This window comes from Manis pentadactyla, chromosome 13 (assembly GCF_030020395.1).
Source record: "Manis pentadactyla isolate mManPen7 chromosome 13, mManPen7.hap1, whole genome shotgun sequence".
NCBI classification, from domain to species: Eukaryota; Metazoa; Chordata; class Mammalia; order Pholidota; family Manidae; genus Manis; species Manis pentadactyla.
In genome coordinates this window covers 59,944,263-59,960,558 of record NC_080031.1, presented here as the reverse complement: position 1 = coordinate 59,960,558, position 16,296 = coordinate 59,944,263, and the positions used below count along the sequence as shown (strand labels likewise).

Here is a 16,296-nt window from a genome sequence, read left to right as displayed (position 1 = left end):
GGGACTCCAGTTTGTAAGCAATAAACCGGTTTTAAACTTTATTTCTCCCTTTGACTGATTTCAATTTTTAGAGGTATTTTGCCCTGGGATTTCCTTTCCCCAGATTTACAACGCACAGATTGTTCTTAATCTGTACCTCATCATGGGACAGCATGTCTTCGGCTCTGCAAAATCAGTTCTCTGCGTATTCTCTGACCCTGTGACCGAGAAGATGCGGGGAACAAGAAGAAACTGCCACCGGTGAATGGTTACAAGGTCTTGGGATCTGCTTGAGTTCATTTTCAGGTTAATGTTAGTGTTAAATTTTAGAACCTGGGATTTAATTCAACTTTTTTCTCTTACACTGACTTCACTGTCCCAGATCCTTGTTGCCTGGGAAGTCTTTCATTTCACACAGTTCCTTCAAGCGTCTTTCAGTCGGAGGCTGCCTGATTTGAACTGACATTTCATCAAACTTAAAATGTTCTAACATGTTTCAGTTTCTTTTAACAGAGGAAGTATAGAAAACAAAACACATGACTGTATGACAATAATATCTTACCATTTACTTAATGTATTTTGTATGTTTACATTTTCAGGAGAGGCGGTATGGATCTGGAATAGGTGAGCTGTGGGAGGGCCAGGAAGGGAGGTGGGTGGGCCGGAGGGGCTGGAGCAGCGGAGGTGGGTGGGCAGACAGCTGGTCCCACCCCACGGAGAGTCTCCGGGATGCTGCAGGCCCCCCGGTAGTTTCGTCCCAGCCCTGAACTGCTCAAAACCGGGCACATTCCCCGCGTCACAGTCGTGTTAGGAGATCCAAAGGACCGGGATGAAGACATTAAGGCACAAATGTGCATAACCACAAATGCTCATAAAATGCCACAGATTCCAAACCCAGAAACCCAACAAAGGCGATGGAATAAAGGGAAGCTTTGGAACGCCCGAAGGGGCCTCCCCCAAACGGTTTGTCGTTGAGGGGTGGGTGGGTTGAGTTTGAACCAACGGACAAGGGCCTTTCGGGCAAACACGGAAGCTGCCGCTTTTGCCTTGCTGCGCGGGGAAGTGACCGCCCCGCCTCCGCACAGCCCGCGTGGCCCGCAGGCTGCGCCCCCGCGTTCTGCAGTCTCCCGCCGGGAGCCCCATCCCCCGCGCCGGCCCCCAGTGCCAGGCTAGCCCTGAGGCTCTCTGGGGTCACTGCCCGCGTGCCTCCGTCCTGCCCGAAGGCCCCGGCGCCAGCCCGCGTTCCGGATGAGACAGGGAAAGAAAGGGGGGTAGCCCCTGTCCAGTTAGAGCGAGATGAGGGCCCTAGGAAGGGCAAATAGAATGCTTACTGAGGACCTTGGGAACGTGAAAAACTGGAGACTTGCAGCTGAAACAATTCAACAGTGTATAAGAAGGTTCTCACTGAATCTCTGTGATAAAAGACCCATTTTTACCGACCATGAAGTCATTGCTCACTGTAGCTTGACCAAGGTGTACTAGTTAAAATTAGAAACAACCTTCAGTATGATTGGTTTAAAATACAGCTGGCATTCTGACAGACACGTATAGAAAACAGAGCTCTCCCCGCGGATGCAACAGTACCCCTGGGCCTGAGCCCATAAGCAGCAGCCTTGCCTCTCTCAGTGTGCCTGGGAGTTTTGTATCTTTACCTCTATCAATAACAATCCCGTTGCTTGCTTGCCTACCTTCAGCGTTTGCAAAGTGCAATTTTTGTCCATAAATAAGAACCCTGGTATCAGCTTTTGGGGGCTCCTCTGGGATGTCTCCCTTATCAGGTGCCTAGAGGGGAGCTGCCATTCTCTACTACTCTGGCTTTTATGAATTCCATCCTTAGCTACACTCGTCCAGCCTGCTGGAGAATTCTTCCTCGTCCGGAGTCAAGGCCCCTCCCCCATTCAGGCTGAGGTTTCTCCTAGCTCTTCACCTAGTGCTCAGGGGGCGACCTCCCCAGACGCAGCTGCTGGGCCACACGACAGGCCCCTCAAAGCCACCCACGGTGCCGGCTGAGTGATTTGTGCTGTTGCCCCAGTGCCCTTGGCTCTTCTTTTGGCGCCTTAGAAGGCAGGATTTGGGGAGATGAAGCCTTTCCAACACCTTGGGGAGAGGGAGGGTGTGGGCAACACGAGGATGGTGGGGCGCATTTGGAGGCCTAGCTCCACAGGTGTAGATGGGAGTGTTAGGCAGGAAAATAGTTAGGAGCAGGGTGGAGAGAGAATAAGGCCACTAAAGCTCACTAAAAGAGACTCAAAATATTGACCAGTTAAAACTAGAGAGCCAGAAAAGACTCACAGAATTAATGAGCTAATCAGTCAAAGCTCAAAAGGCCAGGAGCAACTTGGCCTGGAATATTTAAATATTCCCCAGATAAAGTATCTGAACACAGCTTCTGTCTTCACTGTGTCAATGGGATCATGCTATTTTAAGATTTACTTTAGCCTGCTAAAAGGCCCAGCTTGTTGTTTAATTTAACCTATATACTGTTTTTTCCTCCTCCAGCCCCTAATAATCTGCGACCTGGGCAAGAGATAAGCATCATAATTTAGCAAACAAGCCCAGCTATAAACAGCATAGTAAAAACAGGAAAGATCCCATCTTAAAGGTAAAATTGCATTTTAAACCCCAAGAAGTTGAGAAGTAAGATTCTTAACATATTCTTTAGCAAACAGACAGTAACTCAGCCCACCTTGGCGTTAAGGGTTGGTGCCGTCTTGATTGGTGTGTTCCCAGAGGGAGGAAACTGATCAGTAAATTTGTGTTAAGCTAATTTTGCCCAATTACCTGGAGGACTGATAATAAGAGATGTAAGGTCTCTCATCAAAGATAAACATCTTGGGGCCACCTGACAAGTCCACACTCCTAGGCCTTTGTCACATTCCTGAAGAATCCTTAAAAGGGGGAACCCTCAGCCTTTCAGTGCACTCCTCTCTGAGGTTGTCAGCACTGAATGCGTAGTCTTAAACAAAACTTTCTCACCTCTTCTCTAAGGTTGCCTGCACATTTTCTCTAAGTGTGTAACTGGGTGGGGTATCTACTTGCCAGAGGCTATTAACTCTGCTTTACTACTGTGTCCCTTCAATTATTTGTGCCTTGGGGACAAGAACCGAGGAAAATAAACAATGCCCCCGGGACAGGAGAATGAGGTGCTACCAGGTCTCCCTGACGGGCTCCTTCCAGGCAGGGTGGGGGCTTCCCTCCCAGTATTTGCAGACTCAGATCAGTGCCCAGCATCCTCTCCTGCTGGGTCACCAAATCATTTCTAGTTTTTAAGCGCAAGTTTGCTTGTCTAGAAAAGTGACAATGCCCAGAATTTCTCCCATTTAGGGATGGGCTCAAGAAATGACCAGCAGTCAGGAGGACAACGGCCACTGGCTGTTGCTAAAAACAAAATTCAACCAGGTCAGTGTGAGGATCTAACTGGCTTTATTAAATGATTCACAGATCAGGCAGCAGCCCCTCTGGCAAGTAGATACCCCACCCAGGCTACAGGGAAAGTTTTTAAATGCAAGAAAGAGTTTAAAAAGAAACCACCAATAGAATCATTAGCAAGGAATGAACTGTTAGACAGGAAAGGCACCTAAGGGGGAAACGCCTCCCTGGGGATTCTCTCTGGCAAACCCCTCTTCTGTCTGGTTAATGGTTATACTTCTGAGGGTGTTGGAACTGCAATTAGATTGGGCATTCAGTTTGGTATATGGGGGCACTGACTTTAAGGGACTCTACTACAGAGCTGCAATTTTTTTCTTTATCCAATTCCTACTTTGGTCAGACTCTCAACTTCACTGATAGGTGTAACCAAAATTTAAGGCATGAGTGCCTTTCCCATCTACCACTGTACTGGGTGGTTCCCATGGCCCCTGCTGACCTTTGGTGGAATCCACAGTCAGGACATTTCTGCTCAGTCTGTGACACCATCATCTCAGGCTCAGTGTTTACATTGGTCACCCCAGGGCCATCACCCGCTTGGGGTTAGCGGCTGTGGACATGCATTGAAAGCTTTTAAGAGAATATGATGTGCCAGGGAGATTACTTAACTCTAGGCAGTAATCCCAAATGTTTGGGGTACACTTTGCAGCCACAGTTAGATAGCCAAGCATGGCTCAGCCGTACACTAGCCACTGAGGCATTCATGGGCCCAAGGAGGATCCACAAAGACAAAGGCTCTCAGGGCATAAACCTTCATTAGGATGGCGTTGTTGATGGGCAGGTAGAGTTTGCCAGACAGCAGTCTGAAAGGCAAAGGTTAGCCCCTTAGCAAGAGCCTAAGAGATACAGACAATGGCATTATCTTTACAGGCTGAGGTCACAGGGAAGGAAATACAAGGAAGAGGGAAGGGGTTTGTGTTCAGGTTAAAATATGAAGTCTTGATCTGGGATCTTGGAAGAAAGCCGCCTACACCGATGTCAGCTTCTTCTCTTCCTCGCTGCTCTAAATTCAGAGGTGTCCCAGGTCTGTACAGGACCAGACACGGGGAGCCCCCTGCAGTGGAGATGTGCATCCAAGACTCAATGCCCTGTCTTATGCAGCAGCATCCATGGTCAAAAGCACCAGGTAAGATGTTTTCCAAAGGGGCTTGAGAACTGATTTCTCTCTAATGGCATTTCTGAAACACCCAGTCACCAGGCTCCAGGCTGTAATAGGACCCTGTGAACTAGGATCTGGGAAGACTTCATTCACCTGCTGATGACAGGGCTTGAGCATAAAACATTAGGTCCTTGAGGAATAGCCTGGGCCAAGGGACCAGAAGGGTGGGATACAATAGACACCCGTCTGCTGAGAAGTTTGCAAGGCTTTCCTGAGGGTATGTGATGTGCCCAGTGAAGTGGGTGCCCCTACTCTGGAAGATTACAGAAGCTGTACCCCAAGTGGGGCCCATGTTTTCTAACAGTTTCTTTGCTACCAAGAGTACAGCAATCTTCCAGCAGGGGAAAGCTTCCAACCTTCCAAAAAACACAAATACAGTAACAAGAACATATTGATAACCCAAACTAAGTGGCCACACTGAATGAAGTCCACCTGCAGGTGTTCAAAGGGTCCATTGGGAGGGGGTAATAGCAGGCCTTGCCAGGGAGCTGGGAAGAACCAAGTAGACCTCTTTGGCTTCCCATAGCCCTGACTGTTTGTTCATTGATTTTACTACCTGATTTTTTTGATTCAGGAGCAGATGGCTGCCCTGTTACAAGGACATCAGGATGGCAAAATCTGGCAATGAGGGGTCATGTTTTTGTAGAAGCAGAATTCACCCATGTGTGTCATAACCTTTACAGATTGTTTCTGCTTTTGCATGAAAATTGGCTGGGGCATTTCCCTGCTGGTCAGGTTCCACTGATTTCAGGACAAAACTACTTTCTTTTCTCTCAACAAAAATCCATTTCTCTTCTTTATACCTTCTTACTGCCCGACTTGTCTTGCAAGCAGAGATACTTTCCCTTATTATTTCTAGATGTTTTAATTACACTTGTGAGAATCTCAAACTTTCAGAGACCTTAATTTCTGGTGAAAAGTAAGCATAAACAATTGTGAACAGTCTGTTACACCAACATTCTTCAGACTGGCAAATTTGTGAGTACCATTTTGTAATTTCTACAGACATATGCTTTTTCATAGTACAATCTTTCACAAAGTACAAAACCTGTTTACCAAATACATTCAAGGTTATTGCTAGTTTCTGAGGCTTATTTCAGCAACTAATGTTTCAGCATTTTATCTTATTTAGAAATGATCTAGATATCCAATGAATGTAACTGAATTCATCACTCAACCTAGGACCACTTTTTGGAGGTTTCAAGTTACCAAAAATATTTTGCAAGCTATTTTGAAGTAAAAGTCTTTTTGTACCCAAGTAATTGTTGCCACATTTTGTAACAGATGAAAAGGGCTTGTTCCTAGTAACCCTAGGTGGAATAAAAGCATACACATTGCTGGTAGCTTAGAGACATGTCTATTTGTGTTAAACCAATGAATTTAAGCTGCCTTTTTATTTACCAAAAATAATCTGAGACTATAAAACCTTGAAAAAAACGTGTTCGCTTCTATCATGTCTGAGATTTAAAATGCTTAATTTATATGCACTTATCTTTAAACTACTTAAAAGAGCTCTAAGCAACACCATCCAGGGACAGAAAAATATCACATCACACATATAAAGACACACCTGAACATTATAGACAAGACTCAAACAAGAGATGTCAGTTATTGGTATTTGTGGAGAAGACACTTAAGATTTGTTATTTCTCCTTGACAAGCAAGGGCACTTTGGGGTAAGGGTACTTTTATAGAGGTTTGTGTTTTTAAAAGTCCTTATGATCCTTTTTCTGAGGATGATCTTAAGGAGTTTCAGATGGACTTGGTTATGTTTCTAGGGCTGTGCTTAACGGTTTTGCAAAGATTTGTAAGATAAGGGTGGCTGCTTTTCTCAAAGAATTGTATGTTAAATGACATCATAGGCTGATGCACCTATTGAACTACATTATCCTCCATTTTTTAAAAATTGAGGTACATAAAATAAAATGCATAAATCATGATGTACAGCCTGATACACTCACATAACCCATCACCAGGATCAAGGTATCAAACATTCTAATCCGCCTCTCATTTCACCGATGGCCTCACCCCACCCATACAACCATGTCCTTTCTCTGTGGTTACGAATCTGTTTTGTTTCTTTCATTTTTTTTTCCTACCTAAACTCTAATTGACACTATGGGGAGAAGGCTAAAAAAAAAATTCTATCAGTTTCTAAATACCAGTTTCTAATCTAGCCAACTTCTTGACTACAGAGCTTACAAAAAAAAAAAAGAAAAAAAGAAAAGACAAATTCTTTTAAAATCTTTTCAGTGTTCAACTAGGACAAACAGTAAATACTCTTGGCAGTACTGAGTAACTCCCCCAAAAGAGTGTCGGGGATACCACCTTCCCAAGATCAGAGCTGCTCCCAAACAGGGTCAGCAGAAACCAACAAGGTCCATGTCCCAGGCAGGCTGAGAGCCAGGTCCCATTCTTAGGACGAGAAAAAAGGCAAGCAGGCACAAAGTGAGCGACAAGGGCCTAGTTCTCCCTGGGACAGATGGGACCAAGGACAACAGGTCTGGATTTGAAAGAAGAGATACATGAAATGTTAGTTTCCTCTCTCTCTGTTGGGCACTACGGAGATGCAGATGGGTTGATGCTAAGAATTTTCACCCTTTGCTGGCTTCCGCCTGTTTTCCTGGAAAACAACGGAGGATTACTCCAATGAGGAATCAAAGGGAAGAGTGGGAGCAGGCAGTCTTAAACATTTTTTGTTTTAGGTTCCTTCTATCTTCAATTTCGTATTAGTTCTTTGCTGTGAAAACTTGTAATGCAGCTGTTCTGGAATTCTGACGGCTGAGCTTTTTAAGCGCACTTGGAACATTCCTCATTCTGCGGTGTAATCCCCTGGGGGTCGGCAGCAGTTAAGTTTCTTGCTGCCCATGAGCTGAACCCAGTCATGTCTGCATGCATTTTCCCGAAGTGCCCTTATATATATATACCCTCTCCGGTGAAAAGTGAGCCCTGGCCTTTAGTCAGTTAGCAAGTCCCACCTGGAGAGGGGTACAACAGGCAGCGAGAGGGAGCTGTGCTGGAGGCTTTCTTCCCCACCTGGCACTCGAGCTTAAAGTTGATTTTGGCAATGAAACTCCAATCACAACAGTTTTTTCCAGAGCTCACTTGGCTAATTGGGCACTGAATCCTGAAAAGGTGGCCCTGCTGGCCACCAGAAAGTCTCTGTTCCTTTTCCAGTCAGGATGACCGGGGCTCCGCGTGGGGACTCTCAAGGGAGTTGGTCCGGCTTTGTGGAGGCCCCGAGCCCCGTATTTTCCTCATCAGTCCTCAATGCCATACAGCAGCTGAAAGCAGCTGAAGTTGCCTTTCAGTTTTCCTGATCAATGAAGGGCATTCTTTTTTCCAGTGTCCTTCCTGCTTGCAGTAGGCACACTGCCATGGTTTCACCTTCATGTGGCCCTCAGATCTGGAGTTTCGGGGCCCTGGGGGCCTTACCGGAGGGCCTTGCATAAGTCCAAACTGTCTCATGACTTGCACCAACTCTTGTGCAGACACAAGAGCCTGCTGTCTCTTCCTACGTTGCTCCTGCTGCTGCCGAACCTGGTCTCGGTTTATGAAGACCTGAAAGGCAATCTCGACCAACTGTGATGTAGGCATGCCTATGGCACCGTCTACCTTCTGAAGCTTCTCTTTTATGTCACAGGAGGCATGGGTTATGAAAGTCATGTTCACCATCTTGGAGTGTTCTGGGGCCTTCGGGTCTATGTCTACATGTTTCTGATAGGCCTCCAAAAGCCTGTGCAGGTAACTGAAAGGATCCTCATCAGCTTTTTGCCAGACTTCCAGGACCTTATTAAAGCCCCCTTTACGGACTCCGTTCCTGAGCCCCTTCAGTATACAGCCTCTGTAATGCTCCAGTTTATGTATGTCCTCCGTATCTCTAAGACTCCAGCAAGGATCAGTGGCTGGCACAGCCAAGTACCCAGGGGTCCTCACGAGGCTGTAGGGGGCTTCCGCGTGCATCTTATCTGCCTCAGCACGGGCCTGCTCTATAACCATCCTACGTTCTTCCACTGTGAGGAAGGTGGCCAGAAGGATTTCGATGTGTACCCAAGTGGGATTGTACTTAGCAAAGATGAAGGCGAAGAGGTTTTCCATCTTTGCGGGGTCATCCTGGTAAGCAGGCATATTTAATTTCACACCAAGTAACTCAGACATAGAAAATGGGGTGCATTTGAAGCTGGGACATGGGGGCCGCCTGTTAATATCCACCCCGCTAGTTGGCGATTGCCTTGAGGGATATTTCTCTACTTGAGTTTGGGTGACCCCCTGGCCCCGCTGGCAAACCTGGTTGGTATGAGAGGGCATCGTACCTTGTCCTGATACATGTGGGACCAGCTGTCTGCTGGTGTCTGCTCCACCAGCTGGCAACTGCCTTGAGGGAAACTGTTCTGCTTGACTTTGGGTGACCCCCTGGCCTTTCTGGCAACCTTGAGAGGAGATCCTTCCTTGTCGTGATACATCTGGGGCTGGGGCTCCAGAGCCTCCCAATGGGGGTGGAGAGGCAGCAGGGGTATCTGGCTTAACTAGAGACTTTTTTTCCTTATTACTGGAGTCAAGCAAACTCCGATTCTTTTGAGGCTCTTCTTTCTGAACCACGTTCTTGGGATTCTCTTGCTTATTTTTATTTTCACACAAAGACAGAAAAACCTGAGCGTATAACATTTCATCCCATTTCTTCTCTCGTTTGCAAAACAGATATAATTGCAAAACGGTATTGTAGTTCAAGGAACCATTTTTAGGCCATTGTTCTCCCGAATTTAGGGAGTAGTTTGGCCAAACAATGTTACAGAAGAACACCATCTTTTTCTTCTTCATGGTCTTGTAGGTATACATTGACCAATGCCGGAGGACACAGTCCAAAGGGCTGCCCCGGGGCGTGGAGTTCTGGTTGCCCATTCTTACCTAGATAGCTGCTGCAATTCTTGGCGGGTCACACTCACGTGTGCAAATCTCAGACCAACCCAAACCACCGAGTACCTCCGGAAGCCTGGACCCCCTCCCGGTCTAAGTCTCCTCAAGGTCCAGCGAACAAAGGGTATGTGGGGTCGATCACTTGCACCAGGTCGCTCACCCAACAGACGGCTTCCAAACCCAGTACAGCAAAAGGCTCCGAAGTCCAGTGACAGTGGGTCGGACAGAAGAGCGGGGATAAGTCACCAAGCCCAGGCCCAGGCTGGTGCTCAGAATCCGGCACGGACTGGCGAGTCTCAGGAAAAAATGTCCAGGAAGCGCTGAAGGCTCTTCGTGGCCACCAGTTAAGGAATCCACAGGGGTGGCCCTTGGCCTGCGATTATCGGAGCGCGAACTGGACAGACTTACCTCTGCAGAGGAAAGGGTTTACAACCTAGGAGCAGGCACGAGTCTGGCTCAAATAAGCCTCCACGCCCCACCCATAAGGTACTTTTTTCAGGAAATGGGCTTGGTAGGAGGGGCTGGAGTCACGAGCACTGGGGGAGGGGAGGGAAAGTTTGGAAAGTAACTCGGGCATGCGCAGCTACCACCCCACCCTCTGCGTGGTGGCAGGTGCACCCTGGGGTTTGGCTTGAGGCCACCTGAGCACGTTTGCGAGTACACAGCGCGCGGAGGGGCACCTGCACGGGGACTACCCAGTCGGCTGTTTCCCAAACCCGCTCACTCCTTGCGGGCGTTGCGGTGACGAAGGATGGGTGGAGTTTGCAGCTCAGGTCCTGGCAGCTCGCGTGCAAGATGAGTAAGATGCGCTCTTCGAGTTATAAAACTACCGCTACCTCACGAGTCATTTAATGGAGAAAATGACAATCCCAGTAAGGTTTCGGGGCACGAAGACGTCGGCCCGCCTACCGGCAGGAAGCACCACTGCCAGGACCTTGAGCGCTGAGTAGAGGGGCCAGGACTCTCTGTAGCACACCGCTGCCAGGACCCGGGGATAGACCGCACGTCTGCCACGGCCTTTTCCTACAACACTCCGTTGCCGGGACACACAGGTGGAATACACCGCTGCCAGGACCTCTCTTGCAGCACACCACTGCCAGGACCCTGCCAGAGCCCCTGTCCCCGCCCCGGCGTCCTCGTCGCCCTCCCCGTCGTCGTCCTCACTCTCCATCCCGGTCCCTGCAGTCCTCCTCCGTGCCCGCCCCACCGCCCGCGCCCTCTGGCCCTGACCCTGCTCTCCATCCACGGCCTTCCGTCCATCCCCAGCCCCTGGGCCCCCGCCGCCGCCGCCCTGGCGCTCCCCGCGGGCCCCGCCGAGGCTGCTTGCGCCCTGTGCCAGCGAGCGCCCCGGGAGCCGGTACGCGCCGACTGCGGCCACCGCTTCTGCCGTGCTTGCGTGGTACGCTTCTGGGCCGAGGAGGACGGGCCCTTCCCGTGCCCCGAGTGCGCCGACGACTGCTGGCAGCGCGCCGTGGAGCCCGGCCGCCCGCCGCTCAGCCGCCGGCTGCTGGCGCTAGAGGAGGTAGCCGCAGCTCCCGCGCGCGACGGCCCGGCCTCGGAGGCGGCGCTGCAGCTGCTGTGCCGTGCCGACGCAGGCCCGCTGTGCGCCACCTGCCGCACGGCCACGGGGCCCGAGCCGCCCGAGTGGGAGCCGCGCTGGAGGAAGGCGCTGCGCGGCAAGGTGCGCCCGAGCGTGCGCCGCGCGTCCCTATCCCCACCCCAACCCGGGTCCCGCTGCCGGGTGGTGCCCTTTCTCTTCATCTGGGTCCCCGTGCTGGATGGTATCCTGTATTCCCTTCCCATCCGCATTTCTGGATCTCCAAGACCATTCTTTGACTCTTGGTCTTCTGAATAATGCCCTTTCCCCCTTCCTCAAATCGCCGATGGTGCTGTGTTCACGCCTATTTCAATACTCGGGGCGGTGTCCTGCCTCCCGTCTCCATCCCCAGACCTGACCCCCAGACGTGCTCTGTGCCTTCTCCATCCCCTGGACGGTGCCCTCTCCCCGCTTCCCCAGTGAGTACCCACTCCCTCAACCCCACCCTTGATGGTGCTGTCTTCCCAATGCTCACTCTTGGCTGGTGTCTTGTGGCACCCCTTACTTCCCATCGCCCTTCACCCATCCCGGATACCCGCTGTGTACTGTTCCGCCCCTCCCCCACCTGCAGCACCGTTCTGCGGCTGGTCCCATCCCCCAGCCCCTCACCCCTTGCTTCCAGACCCGCTACTCCGCCCCTAGGCGTGACTTCACCCTGCCGCATTCCCCTCGCCCCATCTCCCACCCACTCCACCCCCACAACTGTCCCCTCGGCGAAGCCGCCTGGCCGTCAGCCTCTCTGTGATCCAGTGCGCTTCCTGCAGGCCGCCTTCGCACCTGCATAGGCCTTTCTGGTCCACCCTCTTAGACTCCATTCTCGAACATTCTCCCCCTTCTCGCAGTGCTCCAGCCCACTGCAGGAGTCATCTGACCCTGGGTAGAAACCAGCCATCAGAGTGTCGTCACAGCTGCGGCCAGGGACGGGGACTCGGAGACCCAACCGTTGGAGGGGGTGGGGGGTACAGCATTTTTTCTGAGAATAAAGCAGCCAAGTTCCTGGTGCTGACACAGCCCTTGTAGCCCCTGGCCACCCCTGCAGAGGGAAAGGGAGAGAGGCCGCGTGTTTGTGTGTGAGTTGGGTGTCCTACAGTCTTGTGAGCACTGGGGGTGGCTGGCTGTGGCAGCCCACTGGAGCTGGCTCTCCTGCTGGGGGACCCCACCCACCTGCTCAGTATCCCGAGGGCAGGCCCAGGGTGTGACTGAGCTCACCTGGAAGGGCTACCCTGCATCCCTGTGCTGGTGATAGTAACACTGGGGCCTCGGGAGGGCTGTTGTGTGTCCAGTTACCCAGTTAGATTCTGTGTGGTGTTACTACCAGATTTTCCTTGTGGGAGAGCTGAGTAGGGTCACTAAGACCCCTTTCCATCCAGTACCTGCAGCCCATTTTCATGCACCTGGCAGGCCGAGACCTTGCACTGGGGCCTTCCTCCTGGACGTTCAGGTGGTGTCAAGCCCCTGGCCTGGGCTCAGGGGCCCTGGGCACTCCAGGTTGTGCACCCACCTGGTAATAAGTGTATCTCTCCAGGAAAGCAAGGGGTCTGTGGAGATTATGAGGAAAGATCTCAATGATGCGCGGGACTTGCACGGCCAGGCCGAGTCTGCTGCCGCCGTGTGGAAGGCAAGTTGGGTGCCCTTGACAGGGCGTAAGTGGGTGTTGGGTGGAGAGGGAGTGTGGGTGGGTGTGAACCTTGACTCCTTATATGCAGTGCCTCGGATACAATCCAGCCCTCTGCAGCCAAGGTGTCATTTGGGTTCTCCCATGGAGGGCCAGGTGGGCAGTGGTGGGGCGGGGGTCTCAACTCAACCAAGGGCACAAGTGCACCTCCCTGCTGCCCTTCCTGCAGGGGCACGTGATGGACCGCAGGAAGAAGGCCCTGGCTGACTATAAGAAGCTACAAGCTTTCTTTGCTGAGGAGGAGGAGCGCTTCTTGCAGGAGGCAGATAAAGAGGAGGGGTCCCTGGAGGATGAAGACATGGACCCAGTGGAGCGCTTCAGGCCCCTGCTGCAGGCCCTGTCGGAGCTGGAGAGGCGACACCGAAACCTGGGTCTCAGCATGCTGCTCCAGGTGGGCAATTGCCCAGCAAAGGTCGTCGGGCGGGGGATAAGATCACGGCGGGTGCAGGGTGCAGCTCACCCAGCGTGGGGCCTTCAAACCCCTGACTGCAGTGTGTTTGAACCTGAACTTGGGGAAAGAGCAATCCAGAAGCTGGCCTTCCTCCTCAGCAAGGTCTTGGGGTCACTCACCCAATCCCAGATCCCAAAGGTGTCCTTTGGGTTCTGGCAACTCGAGTTAATCAGCTCCCATGGGTATCATTGTGGGTGAAAGGCTCCACCTTGGAGACAACATGGGGCCAGGGGAGCACGTGGTCTGGGTCCCAGCGCAGCACCTGTCTCTGTCTCTGCTCTCTTTGTCTCCCCCTACCATGCAGTGATGTTCCAGCTGCTCAGAAGCTCTGTCCATCCCCAGCCCTCAGCAGCTTCTCCACCCACCTCCTGGATCCACCAGGTCCACCGGTGTCTTTGGCCCCCCCACGATCTTCACCTCCGTGAAGATGGTGGGGCCAAATATCGTAGGTACTCTCAACAGAGTGCCCCCCCTTTTTCCTCTGTGAGTTTGTGCTTCCTGGTAAAGACCTGTATTGGGGGGTCATTAACCCCAGTGTACCCCAACTTTACATAAAGCTCTTGGTCGTTACTGCCGAGTCTCTTCAGATGTTGGCCTGGGTCCCCAGATGTTGGCTTGGGTCCCTGTCCCTATCCAGCCCTGGCACCCACTGGGTGTAAATGCCACCCTTGTGATGGGGCTGGTCCACCTGATATGCACACCAGGCTTGCAGAGCCATGCATACACACTGCGCACATCAGGGTTACATTTGGGGTGCATGTCGGGAGGAAAGGCCCAGGGTGTCTGGGTGGGGTGGGTGGGTCAGAGCTGTCCCTCTGGCTTGGGCCCCCAGCAGTGTGTCCAGCACAAACCTATACATCCAGCCTGAGGTCTGTCTGCAGAAGCGGCCACTTGGGGTCTGTGTGTCTGGGCTTTGCAGCCCCCATCCTCATGCGGTGTTCTTGGGGTCTGGCCCCTCTGCCTCCTAGTGGGTTCACTCCACTGTGTGCATTTCTCTCCATGCCCTGTTCTTTGGGTGCTGGTGGTCTCCCAGGACCCTGCCTTTGCCTCCCTGTCCACTGCCCACCCTTCTCTGAGGGACAGGGTTCCCAGGATGTTCAGGGTGGGTGGGGCTAGAGGTTGCCCTGAAAATATGGGGCCTTGTGATCCGTGGAACTGTTCCCAGACGAGCCTCTCAGACTTGGAAGCCACCAGCCTTTGGTGCTGCTTTGCCCCCTACCCCGCCATTCCCCCATGTGCATAGTCTGTAGATCCCAGTGAAGAAGACTTGCTCCAGCTGGTTTGCTTGGCGCCCGTTCCCTGCACCCGGCCAGTCTCTGGGTATGTGCTGCATCTACCCTGCCCTGTGAAGGGCCTTTTGTAGGGGGGGTGGTTTTCTCTTATGAGCCTCCCACACCTCCCATCTCTCCTGTGACACTGGGGAGCTCCCCTAGGCTCCCGCATCCCCGGAACTTGCTCAGGAGGGAGGCTAGCTGCCCAGCTTCCTCCTCCACATGCTGGGGGCCTACCTTCCCCTCAGTGGGCAAACCTAAGTCCTTGGCCAAGTAACCCTAATAATAGGTAATCCTGACTTCTCAGATCAAGGGTCAGCACTGATGGTGCCTTTGGTCCCAGCTTGCCTGTGTCCCCAATGTGTGGGGACACAGGAGGGGGGTCACCTGGCCTGTGTCTTGCAGGGCAGGGAGGCCTCCACCACACATGGTCTTCAAGTTCAGGGAGATGTGGCTGCCTGCCCAGCAGCTCCCGTGAATGTCCTTGGTGAGAGCTGCGTAGTGGTCTGCAGGTGGCCTCTTTGCTGTCCCCTGCCTTGGCACTGGGCCGTCTCCCTGGAGTAGCATTCCTCCTCCAGATGTCTGCATGGTGGGTGCTTCATCTCCCAGTTCCAGCCCAGGGGTGGTGCACCAGAGAGATGTCAGCACGGTCCTGGGAACTACTGCACAGGATGGCACCCTCCTGAGAACCATCCACTGGCTTGTCAAGAATGCTGCTGTCAATTCTCTGCCACCAGCAGACAGGTTGTGGCCACCTGGTGCTTGGAACGGTTTCCTCAGGTGAGATGGTCTGGCTTAAAAATTGCCTCTTCTGCTCAACCAGGTGCCCCATGGCCAGAGTTAACACAGATGGAGCAGCAGAAGATAGTCTGTGTCGGGCCTGGCATACTTCCCACCGAGATGATGCAGGGAACTCCTGCAAATCAAGAAGAGTCCAAAGCAACTGGAACAGGGTCACAATGGCGAAGGTGTGGACTGTTAGTGCAGAAGAGAGGCCAGAAGGCTCAGAAGCCCTAGAAGGAATGCTCGACTCCTTAGGTTTTGGAGCAGTGGATACTACACGCCCACAGGGGCAAGGACTGGGCACCGTGGGTTTGGTGGAGATGAGAAAGCTGCCCCCCACCCCGGCCCCTGCACTGCTGCTGGGTTCTATGGCACTGGCTGCCAGGTGTCAACAGATTTAGGGCATAGTGTCCCTGTACCCAGCGACCCCACTCCTGAGCATTCTGTTCCAAAGACGTCCTCTCCAGGGCCACAGGGGGTTGTGCACACAAGTGCGCCTGCTGCACTGTGGGGTGGGCAGGCAGGTGGGGGTTTAGACCCCTCACTGGGGGAGGTAGAGGTCAAATGGGAGATGGAGGTCAGGGAGAACGCTGCCACCATGCCTGGGGGAGACAAGAGGAAGTGGACCTAGGGCAGCCTGCCTGGGCTTGCGGCACCTGAGTCACACAAATTAGGAAGCTTACCCGAAATTTAGGTGTGTTTACATAAGTTTAGAACGTGTGCACACTCAGCAATTCACGGCTGCAAGGACGCCCTAAACCCATTCATGGAACCAGGCCGAGTAGTTTGCATGGGGTGGTGGGGTGAGGATAAAGGGAATAATAAAGCAGAAGGAAAAGTGACACGGACTGCGGGGTGGAAAATGGGACGGGGGACACTGAATGGTCTTGGTGCTGCCCACCTCAGGCCTTCACATCCGGGAAGGCTGGCTTCCTGGGAACTGTAGGTCTGGTGTTATCTATGACTAATGGTTAACTAGTTCTGTAATCAGCTCCCTATCACATCTGTGTGTGTGTGTGTGAAAGGAGCTTCAGTTTTTGG

At 52.2% G+C, this 16,296-nt stretch overlaps 1 protein-coding gene across 1 annotated transcript; it reads left to right on the top strand.

Annotated features, from left to right (window-relative positions):
• Positions 1-10,053: 10,053 nt before the first annotated feature.
• Positions 10,054-13,771, top strand: RNF187 (ring finger protein 187). The gene is made up of 5 exons (XM_036892601.2): positions 10,054-10,090; positions 10,426-11,159; positions 12,601-12,693; positions 12,920-13,141; positions 13,506-13,771. Exons 1-5 carry the CDS (start codon positions 10,054-10,056, stop codon positions 13,506-13,508), a joined length of 1,089 nt encoding a protein of 362 aa, XP_036748496.2. The 3' UTR covers positions 13,509-13,771.
• Positions 13,772-16,296: the final 2,525 nt, after the last annotated feature.